The sequence below is a fragment of the Pseudophryne corroboree genome, chromosome 7 (assembly GCF_028390025.1).
Source record: "Pseudophryne corroboree isolate aPseCor3 chromosome 7, aPseCor3.hap2, whole genome shotgun sequence".
Taxonomy (NCBI): Eukaryota; Metazoa; Chordata; class Amphibia; order Anura; family Myobatrachidae; genus Pseudophryne; species Pseudophryne corroboree.
The window spans coordinates 99,476,371-99,502,429 of NC_086450.1; the positions used below are offsets into that span (position 1 = coordinate 99,476,371).

The 26,059-nt window shown below is 43.0% G+C and overlaps 1 protein-coding gene across 1 annotated transcript in view; it reads left to right on the forward strand.

Annotated features, from left to right (window-relative positions):
- SLC25A12 (solute carrier family 25 member 12) overlaps positions 1–26,059 on the forward strand; it is a 273,342-nt gene that overhangs the window by 199,228 nt on the left and 48,055 nt on the right. Inside the window, exons 10-11 of the mRNA XM_063933471.1 lie at positions 5,043–5,127; positions 9,048–9,200. Of these exons, the coding sequence (XP_063789541.1) occupies positions 5,043–5,127; positions 9,048–9,200 (238 nt within the window). The remainder of the gene's footprint in view (positions 1–5,042; positions 5,128–9,047; positions 9,201–26,059) is intronic.

A 26,059-nucleotide genomic window follows, 5' to 3' on the forward strand; every position in this document is an offset into this window, starting at 1 on the left:
TTCCAGTCTGGCTTCCGTCCTCTCCACTCCACTGAAACTGCCCTTACAAAAGTCTGTAATGACCTCCATGCTGCTAAATCTAAGGGCCACTACTCTCTACTTATTCTTCTTGATCTCTCTGCTGCTTTTGACACCGTGGACCACCCTCTCCTACTGCAAATCCTTCACTCCATTGGTCTGTATGATACTGCCCTCTCTTGGCTGTCTTCCTACCTCTCTGACCGTTCATTCTCTGTCTCCGATCATGACACCACCTCCCCCTCACTTCCACTAACTGTAGGTGTACCCCAAGGTTCTGTCCCTGGTCCTCTTCTTTTCTCTCTCTATACGTCCTCACTAGGTAAGCTCATTAGTTCTTTTGGTTTCCAATATCATCTCTATGCTGATGACACACACATCTATCTTTCCTCTCCAGACCTCTTCCCTGCTCTCCTCACTTGTATCTCCAACTGTCTCTCTGATATCTCTGTTTGGATGTCCCAGCGCTTTTTTAAACTTAACATGTCTAAGACCGAGCTAATCATCTTCCCTCCCTCCCGCATAACCTCACCTCCTAGAATCTCATTATCTATTGATGGCACTACTATCTCCTCTAGCCCCCAAGTGCGCTGTCTTGGAGTAATCCTTGACTCCTCACTCTCCTTCAAACCACACATTCAGCACCTCTCGCAAACCTGTCGTTTTCATCTAAAAAGTATTTCCAGAATCAGACCCTTTCTGACCTGGGATGCTACTAAGACTCTTATCCACTCACTTGTCATCTCCAGACTGGACTTCTCTAATCTCCTCCTGACTGGCATTCCTGACAAATACCTCTCTCCACTCCAGCCTATCCTCAATGCTGCTGCTCGGCTCATTTTTCTCCCCAAACGCACTACGTCCACCTCTACTCTCTTACAAGACCTTCACTGGCTCCTCTTCCGTTTCAGAACCCATTTCAAGCTTCTCACACTCACAAACCCCTCACCCACTCCTCTCTCATCTACATCTTTGACCATATCTCCCTTTACACTCCCACCCATTATCTTCGCTTTGCTAATGCTCGGCGACTCTCCTGCCTACTGATTACTTCCTCACACTCCTACCTCCAAGATTTTTCACGTGCTGCTCCATTTCTCTGGAATTCCCTACCTCTACCCCTCCGACTCTCCACCTCTCTATAAAACTTCAAACGGGCTCTCAAGACCAACTTCTTCACCAAACCCAGCCAAATCTTCAGGAGATTTCAGGGGGTGGGGGCGGGCTGTGACATCATCAAGCCCCGCCCACACATCCTGAAAACGCTGCGATTTGCGGGTCCGTGGGAAGGGGGCGAGTCTAAAATGACCCGATTGGCGTCATTCTAACCCCTTCCCCACTCCACGGACCCGCGAACTCAGGAGAGCACATCTCCATCCTGCCCTGCATCACTAGGATGCGGGAGACCTGCCTACTCTTCTGGGGGTGCGGGGGGCTACCCAAAAAAAGTGAGCCTCCCGCAGCTTCCGGAAGAGTAGGCAAGTATGACCTTTAGATTGTAAGCTCTCAAGCCTCAACTCTTAAGTACATGGTCTTTTCCTACCGTCACTTATACCATCATCTGCTCCCCATTTCTCACAATGGCACCAGTCCTGTGGGTTCGATCCACCTTGTTGCTTGTTTGGGTTCTATGACTGCTGATACAGCAATGCATATAATCCTTCTCTATGTTCTGCAATGTTTTGTACTGTAAGTCATTTTTTTAATCTTGTTTTAGTCCTACTGCTTCTGTTTCTATAATTTGTAAGGTGCTGCAGACACCTTGTGGCGCCATATAAATAAAGGTTAATGCGCAATAAATCATGGCTGCCTTCACTGTGGCCAAGTGACTGGTCAAGATACAGGCTTAGATACAGATCCATGCTTAGCCACAAAATGGCTGCCTCTGCAGTGGCCAAGTGACTGGCACATGGAGAAAAATGTCCCCTGGCTCCATGTCATTGTGACTAGAAACTACAGTAGCTTGTCGTAAAAGAAATGTAAATTTTTTTTAAAATACTCCACATCATTTGTAATACTAAATATGTATGTCCTTTAATATTGATATTGGAATCTAAGATTCATGAATGAAACCTAGATAAAAACTTTGGTGGCATTTCTGACGGGTGTTCCTGCCCATACTCTGGAGAGGTTAAACATACTGAGAGAAACCATACAACAAAGGGCTAGTGACATTGCAACTCTGCAGCTATCATCAGGAGCACGGGTTTTAATCCCTCTCTGAAAACATAATTATAGGTGGCCTTTTGAACTTTTGCAATTATCTTTGTTAGTTAGCAAGTGCTGGAGCAGGCTTTGCTGGGCTAGAGCTGTGCTGATGGCAGTCCCTCCGTATTGAGTGAATTCCCTTACAGCTGAACTTCTCAAGCTTGACTCTGCCTGATAAAACTAGTGGACCATATGCAACCATGCTGTCATCATCCAGATCACATTGATTTAAAGAGCAGCCAGTGGGAGTCGCCATTTAACCCTTAGTGTGTGTATACAGCACTGTATAAGAACGGTTACAGTGATATGCTGCAAACAAATGGCACAAAAACAGATGCATCAAGCTTTTCAGAGTGATACATCTCCTCTTAGACTTAATACTAAAACAGTGCTTATGGTAAAAATATATCTCAAGACGTTGTTTCTGTAAACTGGTGTACAGAAAACAGGGAAAAAGTGATGTTACCATCGCAATCAACCAGAGAGTTGCTTTCATTTTCAAAGGCGTGTGATACAGTCTGGTTGCTGTGGATTACAGGATTCATTTTTCATAATCACTATAGTTCATAACTTTCACCCGCACATTTTATGCAGATATTGGGCCTGATTCATATTTGTAAGTAAAGCAAAAAAGCAAGCAACTGGGCAAAACTATGATGCACTGCAGGTGTGGGGCAGATGTAACCTGTGCTGAGAGATTTAGATTTAGGTGGGGTGTGTTCAAACCGAAATGCAGTGTAAAAATAAAATTGCACACTTTAATGTAAAATAAATAAATGAACGTTAAAGTAAGTAAGAAAAGAAGAAAAAAAAAAAGAGGCAATCCAGATGGTGTAATGGTTAGCATTACTGCCTCACAGCACTGAGGTCTTGGGTTCGTTTCCCACCATGGCCCTAACTGTGTGGCGTTTGTATATTCTCCCCGTACTTGCGTGAGTTTCCTCCGGGTGTTCCGGTTTCCTCCCACAATCCAAAAATATACTGGTAGGTTAATTGGCTCCCAACAAAATAAACCCTAGCGTGAATGTGTGTGCGTGTACATGTGGTAGGCAATATAGATTGTAAGATCCACTGGGTCAAATATTCTCTGTAAAGCGCTGCGGAATATGTGTGCACTATATAAATAACTGTTAATAAATAAATAAATAAAAACAAAGAAAGTAAAAACTGCAATGAAAATGTAATCTGTGTTGCTGCGCCGTTTTTTTTTGGTGGAAATGAGATGTTCTGCATGACCGTAACCCTGCAGAAGACAATCAGTGCTCACTTTGATTATTCAGTGTATCTACTATTGTTCTTCTCATACTTTATATGCTGCCAACCTCCCTCCGCATGAAGTGATGCGTGCCATCACCTCATATAATTACGATCACTTCTTTAGGGTTGGCATAGGGGCAATTAAAGCTGGCTTAGAAAGATAAGTATAATGGAGGACATCTTTTAAAAAGATAATGTTTTCTAAATCTGATTTAAAGATTGGGAATTCGTACACTACTTGCCGACCACCATTGACTTTATTTGCACTGTCAGTAGCTTCTTTTCCCTGGCAGAACTTGTATAGCAATTAAGAATGGCCAACAGGCTGTTTGATCATGATGCCTATGGTTCTCTGCTTTGTGACCGACACTTGTGTTCCAGATCTGTGATTCGGCCATGAGTGGTCGCACGTTGGCTACTATCAGCATCCACATAATCTTATCAGTATATCTGCTATTGTTATTGTACTTTGAATGCCATTGTACTCTGGCGGCAAATAGTGTGCCGCCAGAGTACATATCATATGCGAAATAATTATTACGTAGACGGACTTGAATATATCTAATTGTTCTGACTGAGGTCATCTAGATAAGACCATATTTTTCAATATATTTTCGCATATGATCACATACTTATTAGTGAATTCACACGGACCATGTAGACTTTAATTTTTAAGGCATATCTAATAAAATTTGTAATTTTAAGATTGTTTCATTAATACACAAAAATTTATTTTGTTACCTCAGATAAGAGTGCTCCCTACCAGGGTTATCTTGTCTTCTCTGTAGTCTCCTTTATGATTTGTGCTTTTATACCCTTGGGAGCACCACTGACCGTCAAAATTTGTTGTTACCAATAATACCATTCTGGTTATAGGTATACAATTGACCAATTAAGGGAAACAATATCCCAAGAGTGTCCGTTAATTCTGAGGTAGTTATATTTTGTCCAATTAGTTCCTGTGCGGCCTCCCCCTTTTTTTGCAGTGTTTGGGAAAGAATGGTCAAATGTCATTTGCTCCCATACATTACCAGATTTTTGTTCCAACCAGCCAAACTGGACAATAAATATTTAGGTGTATGCCAGCTTTAGGCAGCACTGTACAGAGGGAAATCTATACGTTATTTCATTTTCTGCATTGATCTTCCATTTTGTGCTTCTTGGTGTTTACCAGCTACAGTATATATTTTACCCGTAAAATAATTAGGATTTTGCATAAGAAAACATGAAAGGACACAGGTTCTGATTTAGGCCATACTAGCTTAAAACAGAGCAGCGTTATCAAATAAATTGTACTTTAGCTTTCCTCGTTTATTAAGTCTAGGTTATTTTTCCATTGATTCTTTTCATTAGTTTTTTTTTCTGTTTTAAAGTTAGTTTTCATGAAAATATATATTTTTTTCCCACACAAACTGCTTTAGTTGCGAATGATTCTATATTATCTGCCACAAATGTACTGGTAATGGAACCTGCAATTTACATGATTATATGTACCAGAAAATGTTGTACTTTTTGTATTTCTTTCGTTCCCATTAACTTTTCCATGTTTCCGTCTATAGCAATCCTACAGTGACGTGGGAAGACCTATCTGGCTCCAGGCTGCTGAGTCTGCTTACAGATTCACTTTAGGTTCAATTGCTGGAGGTGAGTGATATGCCTGTGTGCTTGGGTTAACGTAATACTATCTCTGCAGAGCGGCACAGATCAGCCAAGGTGCTCTGCATTGTTCAATAGAGCAGGAACTGGGGGCCTATTTTTTGGCCGTGATCACAAGGCACCGCCGTTTCGGCAGTGCCACCTCTGGCTCCAGACTGTCTTGAGTGTCGGCATTCCATAATAACACACTACTTCCGGATACAGTACTCTGCGCTCACATTAATTATGTGTGCAGCGGCATTTGGTAAAATAAAAGAAGAGAGAAACTGAGATTTTCCAAAATGATGGTGAAATCAGAGTAGAGAAGAAATACCTTTTTTTTTTGGGGGGGGGGGGGAGGGGTAATTTTTGGATTTGCACAATCTTGGAAAAGTTTTCTACATTGAAACTGGACTATGAGAGACTGTTTATTTGGGGGAACATCAATTGTGTTTTACGGTATTACATTTTCAGAGGATTCAGTTTGCTTGTATTCTGCAAATACACTATAATATACATTAAATAGCCAAAAAGTATAATAGTGAAACATTTTGCATTTTAAATGCAATGTATGTTAGTATTTTTTACTTTTTTTAATAATTTTGTCATTGCTGAATAATCCAGTGCAACTCCTTTGGGCTTATTCCATGCAGCGCAATAACGGCCGCTTTTGTGGCTACCTATTGCTATTAGCACTAAGCACAGTCATTCTGGTATAATGGAACTGACTTCTCATCAGACATTATATAAAAGTGATAGGGATTGCGGAGCGGAGGCTGTGGCTCTGTCCCCAGATGTTTCCTAGAGCATTGCTCCTCTAACAGCTGTGGAACTACGTGTACCAGTATGCCATCCCACTCAATAGCTACCAGTGCTTGCAGTACACTGGATAGGGGTCATAAGACCATTTCAAAAAATAATAAGCATACGTACATATTTGCAAATAAACTTCAATTGAATAAAACACCCACTGTAGCCCCCTATTCACCATATTATTATACAATAAAATATTCTTTCTTATTTGCATTGTAGCTCAGTGATAAGTTCTTATTTCTTTATAACCTAATCTGAAAAAGGAAAAACAAAACCCATCATTGACTCAAAGTTACATTAGCTGCACAGCCAATCACAAACGCTTTCCCATGCTGTCCACAATGTGATTGGCTGGCTTGGGGAAAAATGCTTAGAAGTGGCCGAACAGTTAACAGTCCTGGTGGCAGAAAATAATGTTGATGTTCCATCCGGGAATCTACCTGGCCATTTTGACCATTTGGACACAGTAAATACCCTTTGTCAGTTTTTTATTTTTATATTTTCCCCCACGTTTTTCTATTTATAATGGGAAACGTTATGTTGTTGTATAAATTCTGCTCTTTCTAATAGAGTTCTGCTTTATCCCACAATTATTCTGCAGCAGATTTATCATAGATTTTCGATTGTATAAATTTTGTGACATTTATAGAAATATTTTACTTAACATTTGCAGCACAGTAATAAGGGTTTATGGAAACAGATGTATAACTTTTTTTGTTGTTATTTTTTAAAGTGCACTAAAAGTTCTCAACAAGGCTTGTAAGCAAAAGCTAATTTGTGGAAATGCATTGTACTTTGCAACCTAGCATATGACCTAAAGCATGTCTTCATTTCTCTGCATCTCCCAGTAGGGATCAGTGGGGATCACTTGGGGTGAGGAGAGCACTGAAGCCCCACGCGCTGTGCGTCAAAAGCAATAGAGTTCGGGCAGGAGGAATAGTACTAATTTCAATCAGCGGCACCATAAGAAACTGTGTATGGCTCCTGCTAGTCATTAAGATACTTGAGATAAATAAAGCACATCCCACTTTTATAGATCATAAAACCTAAATTATAAGTTTGTTGATATTAATAATTCCATTAACTAGAAATTGACCCAATAGTAGAATGGGGTTCAGTATGGACGTTGTGCCGGCGGTCACAATACCAAGGCCGGCATCCCAATGTTTGAAACACCAACAGGGGCAAGGTAAGTATGTTACTACCTACCCCCTAACCCTCCCTTCCTGCAGCCTCACCCTAAACCTCACCCTAACCCTAACATTAAAGGTATGCTCTCTTTGATCTGAAACAGCTAAGTGTAAAGATCCGATAATGATTACCATACATACAGCTTTGATCTGAGCTGCAGGATGTGACGGATTAACCGGGTGTGTGCTTGTATGATGTCATCACCTGTCACTGTTACCCATTTGTACGCACTTAACAGCTCACATTGGCTATGTGTTGATAATATAATTACTCATACATTTTCTGCCTTCTACATTGCAACAATGTGATTGCTGAGCTGCTACTTGCTTTTGTTGCTCAAAGACTGGAAACAAGTCTTACTGCTATTGTGATCAATAAATTAGAAAAATCAAGTCTATCTATCTATCTATCTATCTATCTATCTATCTATCTATCTATCCATTCAATATAGGAACTAAGCAGTATGTAGCAAGTTAACAGTGTAATAAATCATCACACCACATCACAGACATTGAAGAATGACACACACAGTACTCTGATGAGAGTATGCTATGGTGCTTTGAAACTTTTTTTCCTGTGTTGGAGAAATGGGATGATTCATTATTTATTAACAGTTTCTTATATAGCACAGCATATTCCGTTGCACTTTACAATTAGAACAACAGTAATAGAACAAAACTGGGTAAAAACAGACAGACATAGAGGTAGGAGGGCCCTGCTCGCAAGCTTACAATCTATAGGGAAATGGGCATTGATACACAAGGATAGATGCTACCTATTGCATAATGGTCCACCAGATTGCTAGGTACTTAATGGGTTGTATGATATGATCACCCAGCAATGTTGGCCAAGGGTCAGGAGGGTGTGAGAGTAAAGAAAGACAAGATATGTGATGTTATGTGTACTGTACAGAGAGGATGTAATTAGATAGGGAAGCATTGAAGGTTATGTGGGTGGGTCTGGAATTTGATAGGCTTGTCTGAAGAGGTGAGTTTTCAGGGAACATTTAAAGGTTTGGAGACTAGAGGTGAGTCTTATTGTGGGTGGGAGGGCATTCAACAGAGTGAGTGAAGCCAGGATAAAGTCCTGTAATTTTGAGTGTGAACAAGTAAGGCTTGTGGATGAGAGACACAGTTCTTGTGCAGAGCGGAGAGGTCGGGTGGGGAGATATTTTGAGATGAGTGAAGAGATGTATGTTGGTGCAGTTTGGTTAATAGCCTTGTATGCAAGTAAAAGTATTTTATATTTAATACGGTAGAACACCGGTAACGAATGGAGGGACTGACAGAGCGGATATGCAGACGATGAACGTCTAGCGAGGAAGATTAGCCTCACAGCTGCATTCAAAATGGATTGTAGTGGTGAGAGCCTATGTTTGGGAAGACCAGTCAGGAGACTATTACAATAATCAATGCGGGAGATAATGAGAGCATGGATTAGAGTTTTTGCTGTGTCTTGTGTAAGATATGGTCGTATTTTGGATATGTCTCTTAGATGTATGTAACATGATTTTGAGACAGATTGAATGTGGGGAACAAAGGACAGTTCAGAATCAAGAATGACTCCTAGGCAGCGAGCTTGTGGAGTATGGATGATTGCTGAGTTATCAACAGCGATAGAGATATTAAGTTGGTAACTACTATTGGCCGGTGGAAATATAATTCATTCTGTTTTGGAAATATTACGTTTGAGGTGGCGAGATGTCATCCAAGATGAAATGGCAGAAAGGCATACAGTGACACGGCCCAGTACAGATGGTGACAAATCTGGGGAGGATAGGTAGAGTTGAGTATCATCTGCATGATGTACTGTATATTACATACATATACACAGACATACATACAGAGAGACTATGGATGACGTTAAAATGTAACTACTTAACACAGTAATGTAGAATTGGCTTTTTCCTTGTGTTCTATTTGCAGCTGTGGGAGCTACAGCTGTTTATCCTATAGACCTTGTGAAGACGCGGATGCAGAACCAGCGTTCCTCATTTGTTGAAGAGCTGATGTATAAAAACAGTTTAGACTGTGCAAAAAAAGTAATACGCTATGAAGGCGTTTTTGGACTTTACAGAGGTAGGTTGATGCAGTTGCCTATACTGATGGTTATTGTAATATATTTTATTTTTTGTTAACTGTTTAAAGAACTAATTCCAACATTGGACATTGAGGACATATATAGTATTTACAGTTGCGGTCTGACAATACTCATTGCACAATTGCTCTCTACAAATCAGAGTTAGCTTATTCCAGTTTCATATTGGTGGGATTGACCTCCCACCTCTAGGTTTAGATATCCGAGTGCCATTTACAACTGGGAATCAGCTTTTAAACTACTTGCCCATTTTAGCAGGGCAAGGGGGTAACTTTGCAGAGGGACACATGTTTTTTCTAGGCAATCTTTTCAGAGTGAGTGACATAATAATGAGCTCTCTGTGTGCACAACTGTGAAGCTATTATGCCATAAAACTGCTTATAAAGTTATAGACAGATAAGTTAGAACACACGGAAGCACCCACTGAAGCTGCAGACAGGACAGCATGCAACATAGCAAATAGCACACGCTTTCTCACAGACCTTGATAACCTCTGTTGCATTGAAGTAAAGCAAACTATTACTTCCAGAATTAGCAAAGCTACAGCATCGGCCAAAAGTTTTGAGAACAACACAGGTATTGGTTTTCACAAAGTTTGCTGCTTCAGCGTTTTTACACTTTTCTGTCAGATGTTACTATAGTATACTGAAGTAAAATTACACGCATTTCATAAGTGTCAAAGGCTTTTATTGACAAATACATTAAGTGTATGCAAATATTTAATATTTACAGTGTTGACCCTTCTTTTTTATGATGGTAGCGCTCACCTTTCCTTCTCCGGATGCGTTTTTCCAGATGCACCAAACAATTGGCTGAGGAAAATTTACCCCAGTCCTCAGCAGTCCAAATCCCTTTACCTTTTGCAGAATATCAGTCTGTCCCTGATGTTTTTCCTGGACAGAAGTGGTTTCTTTGATGCCCTTGAAAGGTGAGCGCTGCCATCAGTACTGTGTTATGCCAATAGTAAAGCATCCTGAGACCATTCATGTGTGGGGTTGCTTCTCAGCCAAGGGAGTGGGCTCACTCACAATTTTGCCTAAGAACACAGCCATGAATAAAGAATGGTACCAAAACATCCTCCAAGGCCAACGTCTCTTAACTATCCAAAAACAGTCTGGTGACTAACAATGCCTTTACCAGCATGATGGAGCACCTTGCCATAAAGGCAATGGCTCGGGGAACAAAACATCAACATTTTGGGTCCATGGCCAGGAAACTCCCCACACCTTAATCCCATTGAGAACTTGTGGTCAGTCCTCAAGAGGCGGGGGGGGCAGACAAAAACCCACAAATTCTGACAAAGGTCAAGCATTGATCAGGCAAGAATGGGCAGCCATCAGTCAGTATGTAGCCCAGAAGTTGATTGACAGCATGCCAGGGCAGATTGCAGAGGTCTTGAAAAAGAAGGGTCAACACTGCATATATTAAATCTTTGCATAAACTTAATGTAATTGTCAATAAAAGCCTTTGACACTTATGAAGTGCTTGTATTTTTACTTCAGTATACCTTAGTAACATCTGACAAAAAGGTCTAAAAACACTAAAGCAGCAAACTTTGTGAAAACCTTGTGAAAACTTTTGGCCACGGCTGCACTTTGACAGCCAAGAAAACCAAAACTCGGTGGTTCCTTATGTGCAGTGCCTACATGGAAGGGGATTGTGAGAGGTATGTTGAAGTGATTCTTCAGCAATCTTGACCTTTTACAAGGTCAATGTTCTTTACAAGTAATTTTTTTAATTTTGCTATTGCAAATAATGTTGAACCATAAAATACTGAATGTTTTTAGGAATAATGTTTTTGCTGGCTATCTTTTAAAGTGCATTTTCAAAACTAAACATTCGTCGTTCCGCCCTGCGTCTCTGGCTGTTATGATGATGACAAAAGAACTTAGACTACAGTGGCTGTGTTCCACATTGTAATATTAATGGATGGCGTGGGAGTACTTGAAAAGCTGCATAGCTGTATGTACCATACAGAACACCTTCAGATGTGAATAAGTCTGAATGGTAGTAGCGGTAATGAATAGAAAGTCTTATTTTGTTTCGTAAGCTTGAATGCTGTAGAATATCTGCTGTTATAAATATGCTGAGAATTTAAATAGACATTTTGCAAATTTTATGTGTTCTTAAAGGGAAATTATATTTCACATGAGGGTGGTTCTATTATTAAAGGCACATTAACCCCATTTTGCAAACTTTCCAATTTGATTTAGAGTATTTTTCTATAAACAGTGGATAAACTGCAGAGAGCATCGTCATCGTTCTGGTTTTCTCCCATCCCCAACTAACTCCCACACCCTTCCCAATTGCAGATACAAGACCCTAATTTATTATTATTTTAATACCATTGTGTGGAATATGCACATACTTTTTTCAAAGAATGGACCAGGTCACCCTCCCCATCTTTGGCCAATGTAGTCACTCGGGCACTCTGCTCTGCATACAACAGAGATGGCGCCTCTCTAGAGCTTGGGGAGTACTACAGGTGTCTGGATTTGGAATTGTGAAGGGTCCTTTGGGTGATCTGGGAATGCCAGACCCTTCCCATAGATTTTATACCACCTCAAACACAAGGTGACTCCGCCACTGCCCCATCCACCCTCCCGCTTGCACCTGTGGTCGGCAGTGGTACAGCAGTGTATTTTGGATGCTCTATTTACTCATATTTCACCCACTCCCCAACTGCAGGTATAAGCTCTGTCTAAGCAATCATGTTTGACTTGCAATGCTGCTGGTGTTTCCTAATACCAGTGGGTCACTGGCCTTAACTCATGTTCAGGAAATACACGGCCGAGTCACATTATTATGACCACCAGCTATTAGCCAGACTAACTGTCATGTTCAACACTGACAGCAGCTAGACTGGCTATTAGTGACTTAATAAGGTGCTGGTAGGTTGGCACAGGTACATTTTGACCATGAGCTGCTCCACTGTAGCGTTTTTGTTGCCCATCATGCACCTTCGTATCCGACGTTCACCTCTCACATCAATGGCACGTGGTGCTCCGCAGTTTCTAAGTCGGTTATTTGCAATGTTCCCTTTTGTCCAGTCACGATACACCTTCACCACCTTTTACCCATGACACTGAGTGATATGTGGGCAGATGGCCTATCGCACACCTTATATACCCACCAAGCCAGCGCACAACACGTGACGTACTTCATGGGCTACCCGCTGCAGACGTCAAATGTAGGAGGTGGTCATAATAATGTAATCGCTTATAATCCTAGTTTCTGACCTGTGTTAACAAAGAAAGTTTTGTACTAATTATTACACAATGGATTAGAATGTCTTGCAGAAGTATTGCATTTTTTTATTTTGTTTAATTCAGAGTTTAAAAAATCATGATTCACATTTTATTTTTATTTGTCATTTTTTTTATTTATTTTTAAATTATAAAATACTGTAATAAAACATTTTTCTGGCGCCGAAGGGGTCTGTTGTCATACAGAAGATGGGAAGGGGCGTTATCGCACCTTGTGACTTGTCTCCTTCATCATATTCAGTGGGTGTTCTCTTACAGCGATTCATAGACCATAGAGGGAGGATCGCTGTCTTTTGTATTCTCTTCAACTCCCCTTGCAACTAATAACTACCTTTCTGCAACATAGAAGCCTTTTAAATTACTGACATGGGGATAAAATCAAGGCAGTTTTATTATCTATTGGCTGGTTTCCTTTTGGTAAGAGAAAAGGTTCATCCCTTCTCCGGTTTTGTCCTTCGTACTCCAGTGGTTTGTTATTTATATTCTCTAAAAGGAGATTTGGGGGGTGAATCATTGTTCAGCATTAAATAATGTCAAATCGATTCCACTCCTTCACTGTGGAATCCAGGTTTTATGGAACCAGTGGATGAGCAACTCCCTGCATTGTTGCTGTTAAAAGCAAACTGTCCCTATATGCTGCAGGCCACTGAGTTGCTTTCTCCTTATTTCTGCGTAGAATTAATCACAATGCTTTATACACTTAAGTAGCTTCTCCTAATATTTCCCAGACTGATACAGAGAAATTAAACCTAAAAGGGATTCATATTTTACATGAATGTTTAATAGCAGTTTCATTTTATACCATGACATTCTTGGTATATGTGCAAACAAGTAGTGTTAAATACAAACAAAATCATATGACAGAGCATGTCCTCCTTTCTATGGCTTCATTCAGACACTATGGGGTAAATTTACTAAGATGGGAGTTCTATTTAAGATGGGAAGTTGCCATAGCAACCAATCAGATTCCAGGTATTCTCTTCTAGAAGGGTCTAGATAAATGAGAAGTAGAATCTGATTGGTTGCTATGGGCAACATCCCATCTTAAATAGAACTCCCATCTTAGTAAATTTACCCCTATGAGTGTGCGGTAAACTGGAGATTAAACTAGTCCAAAAACTGTTGGCCATCCGAGAAGTGACCGTGTTAGCAGCCTGTTGGTTTACACCGCTCCATTCTTGAAATCACTTGTCTAATCTCATTGTAGAGAGAGCAGATTTGTTAAGCCAGAACATTAGCACAGCCCTAGAAAATTAAGTTTGTTCGATAAACAAACATTTTGTATATAAGATGCATTGCAGCAGATGAATCTGTTGTTCCCAGGGTCCAAAGTGTAAGGACTCCAGATTACATATTTTCAGCAGCAAGACTTCTCTGGGAAACCGGAATAGTATTTGGGGTCTATTTGCTAAGCCTTGGATGGAATTTAAGTGAATGAAGATAAAGTACCAGCCAATCAGCTCCTAACTCATTTTTCAAACCCAGAATGAGACATGGCAGTTAAAAGCTGATTGGCTGGTACTTTATTTCCATCCATTTTATCTCCATCCAAGGCTTAGTAAATAGACTACCAGGGACGTGCGATGAGGTGAATGGCTGGAGAGGCAGTGGCTAGTACCAGAGGCAGATTTACACACAATGGGGGGTATTTATTTAGTGCCGTTTTTTTCGGCTAGCAGAACAAACAGCACTAATTTGATGTGTATTCAATTGCGGGCGTTTTTTCGCCCATTTTTGAGTCCCTTTTCGTCCATGCCTTTTCTGTTTTTTTTTTTTTTTGGGGGGGGGGGGGGGGGTTTGACGAATCGGCATGGGTGAAAATGGACCCAGAAATGGCCAAAATCACCCGCGAATTCGCCAAAACACGTGGATTGGTGACAAATTCACTAATCCTTGTGGTTTTCACCCGTGCCGGGTTTTTTGACCAGTCGAAAAAACCGCACGGGCATCGAATGGGTCGGATGTAAATTCGACCTAAAAACGAGCAAAAAGTATTTGAATACCCCCCAATGTATTAGCCAAAGGGTTCATGTGGGCATTATGCAAGGTGCAGCAGTATATACTGCTGAAAAGTCTGTAAGTTTTGATCAGAGATGTGCAGATAAGGCTTAGTAAAAACCACTGGCGTATACAGAGAGCAGACTCCGGTGAGGGAGCAATGATGCTCTTTATCTTTGGCAAAACACACCGAAACTGCCAAGTGCTACCTGTTCATATTCCCACCATCATTGTTATATTAGACAAGATTGTATTTTGTATTTCATTTCTTTTAATGCCAATAAAATATTTATAAGCCCCACAGATGAGCATTATAAAATCCTTGCTGTACTTTAAAATTGTCATTTTAGGAGGAAATGCTTTTCCTCCCAAAATGACAAACCATAACCTCTTACTCACGCCCTGTCCATCAATTATTAAGGTTTAAATCACAGGGGAGTGAGAGTCAGACAGTCCTCCTACACATAGGCCCTCATTCCGAGTTGATCGCTCGCTAGCTGCTTTTAGCCGCCGCCCTCTGGGAGTGTATCTTAGCTTAGCAGAAGTGCGAACGAAAGATTAGCAGAATTGCTCGAAAATCTTTTCCTCTAGTTTCTGAGAAGCTCCAGACCTACTCCTAGAATGCGATCACTGCAGACTGTTTAGTTCCTGGTTTGACGTCACAAACGCCCTGCGTTCGGCCAGCCACTCCCCCGTCTCTCCAGCCACTCCTGCGTTTTAGCCTGACACGCCTGCGATTTTTAGCACACTCCCGGAAAACAGTCTGTTTCCGCCCAGAAACACCCACTTCCTGTCAATCACTCACCGATCAGCAGAGCGACTGAAAAGCGTTGCTCGCCCCTGTGTAAAATTGCATAGTTTTGTGTGAAATTACTTGGCGCGTGCGCCCTGCGGCCCATACGCATGCGCAGAACCGCCGATTTTTAGCCTGATCGCTATGCTGCGAAAAACAGCAGCGAGCGATCAACTCAGAATGACCTCCATAATCTATACTGTGGATATTTTTGCCAAGCATCACCTGGTATACATAATTAATGTAAGCTAATGGGATATTATCACACAGAGAAGCCCAACAATACTGTGTTTTGCTGGGAAATGGGGCATTGTTCTCTTGTATTTTCATGAGATTGTACACCCGATGTTTACACTGAGTAATAGAATACAGGTGTTTATTTGCTTTACTAACTCCAGTGAATTGCTGTATGTCCTACATTATCTATATAGTACTTCTGGAAATGTTTATTTATTACTAGTTGTTCAGCTTTTGTTGTTGTTTGCAGTTGCAATAAACATCAGCTCCTTTATGGATGTATTGTTTCATATGGCACTTCCATGCTATATCTGTGCCTTGACAAATACGTAAACATGAACACTTGTATGTTTGTTGCCCAATTACAGCCAAAGGTTTGAATCGATTGACTTTACAATTGGTATAACAATAGTTTAGAGGCCAGGTTAGAACGTAGGCTATGTATTTTCCCTGAATAACAATAACAACCACCTACATGTGAGTCTATTCTCTGAATGAGGGGCCTGCTTCATGTAATAAGTGGACTGTATGGGTGTATAACTGATAATTGAAAAATGTATTTTCTTTAATGGGCCCTCCTGTAATGTTTTTTTTTCTAAATGCATTGCATTTGTGCTTTTTACCTTGAATTTATACTTTATTCCCATCTGCCAATTATGATCCTGCCCTATTTGCACTGGACACATGTATCTTTAGAGTAGATTTGTGTTGTGTATCACAGAAGATAAACACAGTTGCCTGATTGTAGCACAGAAGGAATGCTTTAGGAGTGCGTGTACTAGGCAATACATCGAAGATTTGATGCTTGAAAAAGCTTTGGTTACCAAACTTTCTTGAATAAGGGGGTCCTATAGTCTCAGCATTTGGTTTTCATGGCACCCCTAGACCCAAACTTTCTATCACATTGACCATGAACAATTTGATTTGGTCCTGGATCACCAACCCGTGGCACCCTTGCCAGGGCCTGTGGCATACAGTTTGGGAACCACTGCTTTCATCTATGATTCCAGGTCACATGGACTCCATTAGTAACAGCAATAAAACTAGGCACAAAACCAACTCCTCGATTTTCACAAATATCTGTACAATACTGTTTTGGGACCCCAGGTTTCAGTGCACCATTGTTTTGGGACACAATTTCTACTCTACTTGTGTATCTAACTTACATATTGTGTACTTCTGTTGTATAGAATATCCTACTGCCTCACAGCACTGAGATCATGGGTTTGGTTCCTACCACAGTCCATACTGTGTGGAGTTTGTATATTCTCCCCATGCTTGCATGGGTTTCCTACAGGTACTAGTTTCCTCCCACAGTCCACAAATATATACTGGTAGCTAAATTTGGCTCCTGACCAAAAAATTCACCCTAGTGTGTAATTTTGTGCGTGTACATGTTGGTAGGGAGAGCCAAATACTCCCTCTAAAGCATTGAGGAACATGGGTGTACTATATAGGTGGGATCAGTATGAGATCCCATCGTATGGTATTCCGGTATGCAAAATATAGAGGTTGGAGTTTAAAAGGCCGACAGGTGAGTTAAGGGTGTTCTACCCTCTCCCCTCTCCCCTAGCCCTAACCCTCCCTATGCGCAGCCTAACCCTAACCTCCCCCTTTTGTGCCTAACCATAACCACCCCCCGGAGGTGCCTAAAACTAAAAGCCCCACGTCTGTATTTTTACTGCCGGGTTCCCAACAGCCGGGATACTGACTGCTTCCCATATAGGTAACTAATGATATGATGGTGATGATAACTATGTTGTAGGGAATAGGGGGAGGTATATCAAAGTTTGGATGGAGATAAAGTGAAGAGAGATAAAGTACCAACCAGTCAGTTTTGTCATTTTACAGGCTGTGTTTAAAAAATAACAGGATCTGATTGGTGCGAATGACCAAATATTCTCTGTAATGCGCTGCGGAATATGTATGTGCTATATAGATAATGATTCATAAGTATATAATGTCTCTGGTTCCTAAAAAAAAAAAAATGTTAGGCGGAATATTGGATCAACCCATTATTACTATTCTTACCATGGTTCTGTTTCTATAGCATCAGCATATCATGCAGCCCTGTACAGAGATTATTCGTCATTCACATCAATCCCTGCCACATTGGATCTTACATTATATATTCCTATCTGTGTTTTTGGATTGAATCTGGAGTACCCAGAGAAAAAACACGATGAGAGTATTCACATTCCAACACCCCTGTGCCTCCAGGCTGACCATTAAATGTTAGGAGACATGTAGGCATTACGTTCTTTTAGGTCTGTGTTTGTATGAAAATAATTGTTCCTGTAGGTTTTAGGTGGCTTTTGAATGACTGGAACGTATTGTGTGTGGTTCTGAATGTACAGTATGAGTGATTTATTTTACGCCTGTTAATCTACATCTGCAGTACAGCTGTGAGAGGATAATGATCAACTTTTTTATTTATTTATTTGTTTATTTATGGTGTTTAAATATTATTTCAACAATGGCAAAAAAATGTTTTGTTACATTCTAAAGAGACTACTGTCTACCACGGAAGAGGCAGCAAATTACAAAACTAGCATTGTGGTTGAAACAAAAGAAACCCAGGAATTCTAGCAATGTCTGCGGCAGATAAAAGGCTACTTCTTAATATGTCCTGACTCATCTGATGTCATGTCTACAGGATTTACAGTTTATACCCTGCCTAGCAGTCATACTGTTGTACAGCCACGGTTCCTCCAGGGTTTCATAAAATGTAAGCTATTATCTGTGTTAGGATTATACATTTTTGTACAGCAGCTGCTAGTTATGGGCCCCGGACCACATAGGTGTTGGGCTCCCCCACTGAGCTCTACCTGCAGTATGTGTTCACATATAGCTACCTGAATGGATCAGCCATGTCCCCTTAAATACTGAGCTGTAATTTGGATATTTGGTCTCCCCTGGTTTCCATTCATGATTTAATTCCTCAAGGGCAAGAGAATATAAGGGGACTTGTGCACCTAGCATCAAGTCCACTGCCCCCAAAACAGTGGCTTACTATTCGTCACAGGCTCACCACAGATATCCACAGCCTACGTACTGCTGTGTGCTGTTGGGTCCATGGATGCCCTCTGCTTTGTGGCAACATCTCCACTTTGTAATCATTTGGTTCGACCATTTGACGTCCTGTGACCTACATTGCTGCAAGTTTAAAATATATATTTCTTTTTTTACCAAATGAGCCATCTTGTGACCCTGACCTCAAATATGTTCAAACTCTCTGAACCCAGCGAAGCTCTATAATCTGATAATACCTCCTACTGTACCTCTCTCTGATGTCCACATTATTGCCGGCCTAAATGTTGTCTGATTTTCCCTTACCTCGCAACAAAAAGCTGATTATCTGAAACTTGAGGAACAAACTTCAGCGGAGTCTAGATTCAGTTGAACACTAAGCGTAAGTCACCTTGAGTTTCAGTATCTTTTGTAGCCTGTGCCATTAGAAACAGAACCTCAATATTATTAAATGCTAGTATAGGGACCTGGCCAGTGGTGGCCCCAGAGGTGGGGCTGAAGCGCAGTCCAAAATTAAAATAGAGGGTCACACCAATTGCCACCCAAAATGCTGCCTGGTACTCGCTGGCAGTTGGTGTGACTCCCCTATTTGAATTTTGGACTGTACTGCAACCCCACCCCTGGAGCCGCCACTGGACCAGTCATATGCCAGATCACCTCTGTCGCCTCCAGCTCTGGGTTGCCTGATAAAACCACCCTCCCCCTACCCTGCAAGGTGGCCCTCCTCCATCCTTCACTACAGAGGGAGCAGTTGACTCCTGAGGCACACACTCTGGCTTCCACTGCGCTACACAGATTTTGCTTGGGAAACACATAACCTCCTGTTTTTCAGTCTACTCAACCGCACTCAATCTGTCTTTATAGGGCATCAAATCTTGAATATATTACTTATAAGCGTCAATCATTGTATGAAAGAACAAAAACAAACTGAATGTGCAGAGTTTTTGCTATAGAAATTCATGTCCTCCTGGCCCATGATCTCTTTGCGTCCGTCTTTCTGCATTGTGGAAAGAACGCAAGTTAGACATGGATGTCCGTGTAGTGCTACCCCTCAGGTTGTTTTTTTAGGAGTATCTGCTTTTAAGTAATAACTTCATATTTCAATCAGCAATCAAGATAGCTCTCTGGATAGAATATAGCTGCTTTCCATGTGGTAAGACGTCAGAAACTTTTAGTTCATGAACATCTGCAATGGGGTTCAGGCTGGGGTTAGAACACACATGCTATGAAATTGGTTGGGTACCTAAGCACTCCATTCTGACCCTATTTTTCAAATTTGATAAATAAAACTGTTTTGAACTTCTTTCCCATATGTTTCTCTGATGGTAATGTTCATAAATTATGTGCATTTTTAATCAATAAATGGATGTATATCATTTTGTAATTTATAAGCTAGCACATTCTTTCTCTCTATATTTCACATGTGACTTAATATGTACAGTATCTACACATGTGTGTACAGTGTATGTGTGTATATACGTACATACACACACACACTTGTGGAAAAATGCTGCAAAGTAAGAATGCATTCAAAAATAGAAGTGTTAATAGTTTATTTCTCTTACGTCCTAGAGGATGCTGGGGTCCATATTAGTACCATGGGTATAGACGGGTCCACCAGGAGCCATTGGCATTTTAAAAGTTTAACAGTGTGGGCTGGCTCCTCCCTCTATGCCTCTCCTACCAGACTCAGTTTAGAAAATGTGCCCGGAAGGAGCCGGTCACAGCTAGGGGAGCTCTACAGAGCTTTCTTAGTAAAAGTTTATTTTAGGGTTTTTTATTTTACAAGGAGGCTGCTGGCAACAGCCTCCCTGCATCGAGGGACTGAGGGGGGGAGCAGTGTCCGCCCTGCGGGTTCTGATCCACTGTCTCCGCTGACTGGACACTGAGCTCCAGAGGGGATAGATGGCTCCCTGCCGCAGGGGAATGCTCACCCCAGCAGCATGCCGCCACCCCCTTGCAGAGCTGAAGTTTGTGGCGAGTGAGTCACCGACCCCCCTAGCAAGCGGGGGGTCAGTGTGAAGATGGCGGCATCAGGTTAGGAGACTAACTAACTGCGCTCCGGGGGCTCAGCGGTACTTATGTGCCTACACTGACCAGAAAGCCTGTTGGGGTCTGCGGATCTCAGCCAGCACTAAATCCTCAGGCCAGTATAATCTTGGAAGAGCGGGAAGACAGCGCCATTAAGGGGGCGGAGCCTCTCCTCAGAGCGGACCCAGCAGCGTTCAGCGCCATTTTCCTGCCTGCAGACACGCTGCCAGTGGAAGAGCAGTCCATCCAGAGCACCTCCAGCTATCTGTACGGTACCAGGGGGTTGTAGAAGGGAGGGGAGGCTGTGTAAAGACTGTGTCGCCTATTAAGGGACGCAGTCAGCGCTGGTTAAGGGTCTCCTATACCTATATATACCTATATAGCGTTGTGTGTGGGTTGTCTCCAATTTCTGTGTCTCTCTGCCATTCTGGGGGGGGGGGGGGGGGGGGGACTCTGTCTGACCTGTACCCTGTGTGTATTTGGGGTGTACAAGCAAACATGTCTAGAGACTCTGTCTCATATGCTGCAGAGGATTTATCGTCTCAGGAAGATCCCATCCCATGTAATCAGGATTGCGCAGATCCCAGCTAGAGAACCGGAGTGGTTAGCCTCTCTTAGGGGGGCTATTTCTCAGATTTCTGAAAGGGTTTCAAGGACTGAGCATGCAACTCAGGTATTGCAATCCTCTGGCAGTATGGTCTGATACTGCACCCTTGGGGCCCCCTGTGGTACATTCTCACAAACGTGCCCTTGCCCAAATTATGCAGGATGACACGGATACCGATTCTGACACATCAGATGGTGATGGGGATTTGTTGAGGGGAATTGCATCACTTGCTAAGGGGGTGCAGTTGATGATTGAGGCCATGCGGGATGTGTTACATATTTCTGACACACCTCCTGAGCAGGTTGAGGCCGCCTTTTTCACGGACAGTAAGAAAGCCCCTCTCACCTTCCCGGCATCTAAGGAATTAAATGCTATATTTGAAAAGGCCTGGGAAAACCAGAGAAAAAATTCCAGATCCCTAAAAGGGTCCTGGTTGCTTTTCCCTTCCTGGAAGACGATAGAAAAAAATGGGAGTCCCCGCCTATAGTTGATCCCTCTGTCTCCAGGCTGTCAAAACAGGTGGTCTTACCAGTCCCGAGATCTACCGCGTTGAAGGACCCGGCAGATTGCAAAGTGGATGCTACGCTCAAATCCATATACACGGCTTCAGGGGTTATACTGCGGCCTACTATTGCCTGTGTATGGATTTCTAAAGCTATAGCCAAGTGGTCAATCACTCTGCAGGAGGACTTGACTACGATGGATAAAGGTGACGTTGATTTGTTTTTACGTAACATACAGGATTCTGCAGGGTTCCTGGTAGAATCCATGAAGGATCTGGGTTCCATGGCTGCGGGGATCTCTTCCATGTCTGTCTCTGCTCACAGGGGTCTCTGGCTGCGCCAATGGTCTGCGGACGCGGAATCCAGGAAAAGTGTGGAGAGCCTACCCTATACAGGTACCGCGGGTAAGTCTCCTTTTCTCCCCTCAGCTGCACCAGCTACGAAGAAGCCTTTTTCTCCCAGCACGTCACAGTCCTTTCGGCCTGCGAGGCCTAGAAAGAACAAGCCTTCTCGGACTACCTTTAGAGGTGGTCGTGCCAAAGCCAAAAAGCCTGCTCCCGCAGGTTCCCAGGACCAGAAGCCTGCTTCTGGTGCCTCAAAGTCCTCAGCATGACAGTGCATCGCACAGCCTGGAGGTAGGTCAGGTGGGAGCAAGACTCCGGCATTTCAGCCACGTCTGGGTGTCGTCTGGCCTGGACCCTTGGATACAGGATATAGTGTCCAGGGGGTACAGGCTGGAGTTTCAAACTCTCCCTCCTCACCGTTTCTTCAAATCAGGCTTGCCAGCTTTGCCTGCAGACAGAGCGATTCTTCTGGACGCTATCCAAAAATTGGTAGTGTCCGAGGTCATTGTTCCAGTTCCACCTCATCAGTTGAACAAAGGTTACTATTCAAATCTTTTTGTGGTACCGAAGCCGGATGGTTCGGTAAGGCCAATTCTGAAGTTGAAATCTTTGAACCCTTATCTCAGGGACATAAAATTCAAGATGGAGTCTCTGAGAGCAGTTATCTCAGGACTGACGGAGGGGGAGTTCCTGGTGTCCCTGGACATCAAGGATGCGTACCTCCACATTCCTATTTGGTTGCCGCATCAGGCCTATCTCAGGTTTGCACTGTTAGACAATCATTATCAGTTTCAGGCACTGCCGTTCGGTCTCTCCACGGCACAGAGGGTCTTCACCAAGGCAGAGATGATGGTTCTCCTCGGCAAGCAGGGGGTGAACATAATTCGGTATCTGGACGATCTGCTGATCAAGGCATCGTCCAGAGAGAAGTTGTTAAGATCCATTGCTCTCACGACACATCTGCTCAAGGAGCACGGTTGGATCCCGAACTTTCCAAACTCTCATCTTGAGCCGACAAGGAGGCTGTCTTTCCTGGAGATGATCCTCGACACGGAGGTGCAGTGGGTGTTTCTACCGGTGGAGAAAGCGTTGGTGATTCAAACAATGGTCCGGGATGTCTTGAAGCCTGCCGGGGTATCGGTTCATCAGTGCATCCGCCTTCTGGGGAAGATGGTTGCCTCCTACGAGGCTCTGCAGTATGGAAGGTTTCATGCTCGATCTTTTGAGCTGGATCTCTTGGACCAGTGGTCGGGATCTCACCTACATATGCACCAGAGGATACGTCTGTCACCAAAAGCCAGGATTTCGCTCTTCTGGTGGCTACAACTGCCACACCTTCTGGAGGGCCGAAGGTTCGGAGTCAGGACTGGATCCTTCTAACCACGGATGCAAGTCTTAAGAGGTTGGGGAGCAGTCGCTCAGGGGGAAACCTTCCAAGGAAGGTGGTCAAGTCAAAAATCCCTTCTCCCGATAAACATCCTGGAGCTGAGAGCCGTATATAACTGCCTTCTTCATTCAGCACACCTTCTGCAGGATCGGGCTGTTCAGGTGCAGTCGGACAGTGTGACCACAGTGGCCTACATAAACCGACAATGCGGAACGAAGAGCAGGGCTGCAATGTCAGAGGCGACAAGAATCCTCCTCTGGGCAGAAAGGCACGCATGGCGATGTCAGAAATCTTAATTCCGGGAGTAGACAACTGGGAAGTGGACTTCCTCAGCAGACACGATCTCCATCCAGGAGAGTGGGGCCTCCACCCGGAGGTGTTCGAGGAGGTAACCAGTTGGTGGGGGGTTCCTCACATAGACATGATGGCCTCCTGCCTCAACAAGAAGCTGCGGAGGTACTGTTCCAGGTCGAGAGACCCACAGGCAGTGGCGGTGGATGCACTGGTAGCACCGTGGGTGTTTACCTCAGTGTATGTGTTACCTCCACTTCCTCTAATTCCAAAAGTTCTACAACTTATAAAGAGAACAAAGGTTCTGGCAATCCTCATTGCCCCGGACTTGCCAAGGAGGGCTTGGTACGCGGATCTGGTGGATCTACTGCTGGAAGATCCAAGGCCCCTACCTCTTCGAGAGGATCTTCTACTGCAGGGGCCATTCCGTTATCAAGACTTACTACGGCTATGTTTGACGGCATGGCGGTTGAGCGCCAGATCTTAGCTCGGAAGGGTATTCTGAGCGAGGTTATTCCTACCCTGATACCGGCTAGGAAGGGGGTAACGTCTAAACATTACCGTCGAATTTGGAAAAAATGTGTCTTGGTGTGAATCCAAGAAATTTCCTGCGGTGGAGTTTCAACTTGGACGTTTTCTCCTTTTCCTGCAAGCAGGTGTGGATATGGGCCTGAGATTGGGCTCCATCAAGGTCCAGATCTCAGCTTTATCCATTTTCTTCCAAAGACAATTGGCTGTCCTCCCTGAGGTTCAGACCTTTTTGAAAGGGGTTCTGCACATCCAGCCTCCCTTTGTGGTGTCAACGGCACCTTGGGATCTTGATGTGGTATTACAGTTACTGCAATCGGATTGGTTTGAGCCTCTCCAGGAGGCTGAAATCAAATTTCTCACGTGGAAGGCGGTCACTTTGATGGCCTTAGCTTCTGCTCAACGTGTGTCGGAATTGGGGGCTTTGTCCTGTAAAAATCCCTATCTGGTCTTACATGAAGATAGGGCGGAACTCAGGACTCGTCCACAGTTCCTTCCTAAGATTGTGTCAGCTTTTCAACCTATTGTGGTGCCAGTGGCTACTGATTCCTCAATTGCTTCAAAGGCTTTGGATGTTGTGAGGGCTTTGAAGATTTATATGAAGAGGACGGCTCATCATAGAAAATCTGACTCTGTTTGTCCTCTATGATCCCAAGAAAATTGGGTGTCCTGCTTCTGAGCAGTCGATTTCACGCTGGATCAGGTTCACCATCCAGCATGCATATTTTACGGCAGGATTGCCGTGTCCAAAATCTGTTAAGGCACACTCTACTCGTAAGGTGGGCTCTTCCTGGGTGGCTGCACGGGGGGTCTCAGCTATACAGCTTTGCCAAGCAGCTACTTGGTCGAACATGTTTGCTAAGTTTTACAAGTTCAATACTTTGGCCTCTGATGACCTCAAGTTTGGTCAAGCAGTTTTGCAGGAGCCTCCGCGCTCTCCCTCCCGTTCTGGGAGCTTTGGTACATCCCCATAGTACTAATATGGACCCGAGCATCCTCTAGGACGTAAGAGAAAATAGGATTTTAATAACCTACCGGTAAATCCTTTTCTCGTAGTCCATTGAGGATGCTGGGCGCCCGCCCAGTGCTTCGTTTTCCTGCAGTGGTTATTTAGTTCAGTACTGCCTGGTTTCTAGGTAAATTCTGTGTTCTTTCTGTTTCAGTACTGTTTCAGCTGTTGCTGAGTTTATCCGGCGTGTAGACTGGATTTGCCTTGTTGTGTGAGCTGGTATGTATCTCGCCAATATCTGTGTATTTCCTTCTCTCGAAGCATGTCGTCTCCTCTGGCACAGTTTCTAGACTGAGTCTGGTAGGAGGAGCATAGAGGGAAGAGCCAGCCCACACTATTAAACTCTTAAAATGCCAATGGCTCCTGGTGGACCCGTCTATACCCACGGTACTAATATGGACCCCAGCATCCTCTACGGACTACGAGAAAAGGATTTACCGGTAGGTAATTGAAATCCTATTTTTTATCAATAAGCAAAATGCAAAGTGAATGAAAAGAAATCTAAATCAAGTCAGTATTTGGTGTGACCACCCTTTGCTTTCAAAAGAACACTTCTTCTAGGTACACAGTTTTTGAAGGAACTCGGCAGGGAGGTTGTTCTTGGAGAACTAACAACAGATCTTCTGTGTATGTAGCCTGGCTCAAATCCTCTGTCTCTTCATGTAATCCTATACAATCTCGTTGATGTTCAGATCAGGGCTCTATGGGGGGCATATTATCACTTCCAAGACTCCTTGTTCTTCTTTACACTGAATATAGTTTTTAATTACATTGGCTGTATGTTTCAGATCGTTGTTCAGCTGCAGAATAACTTTG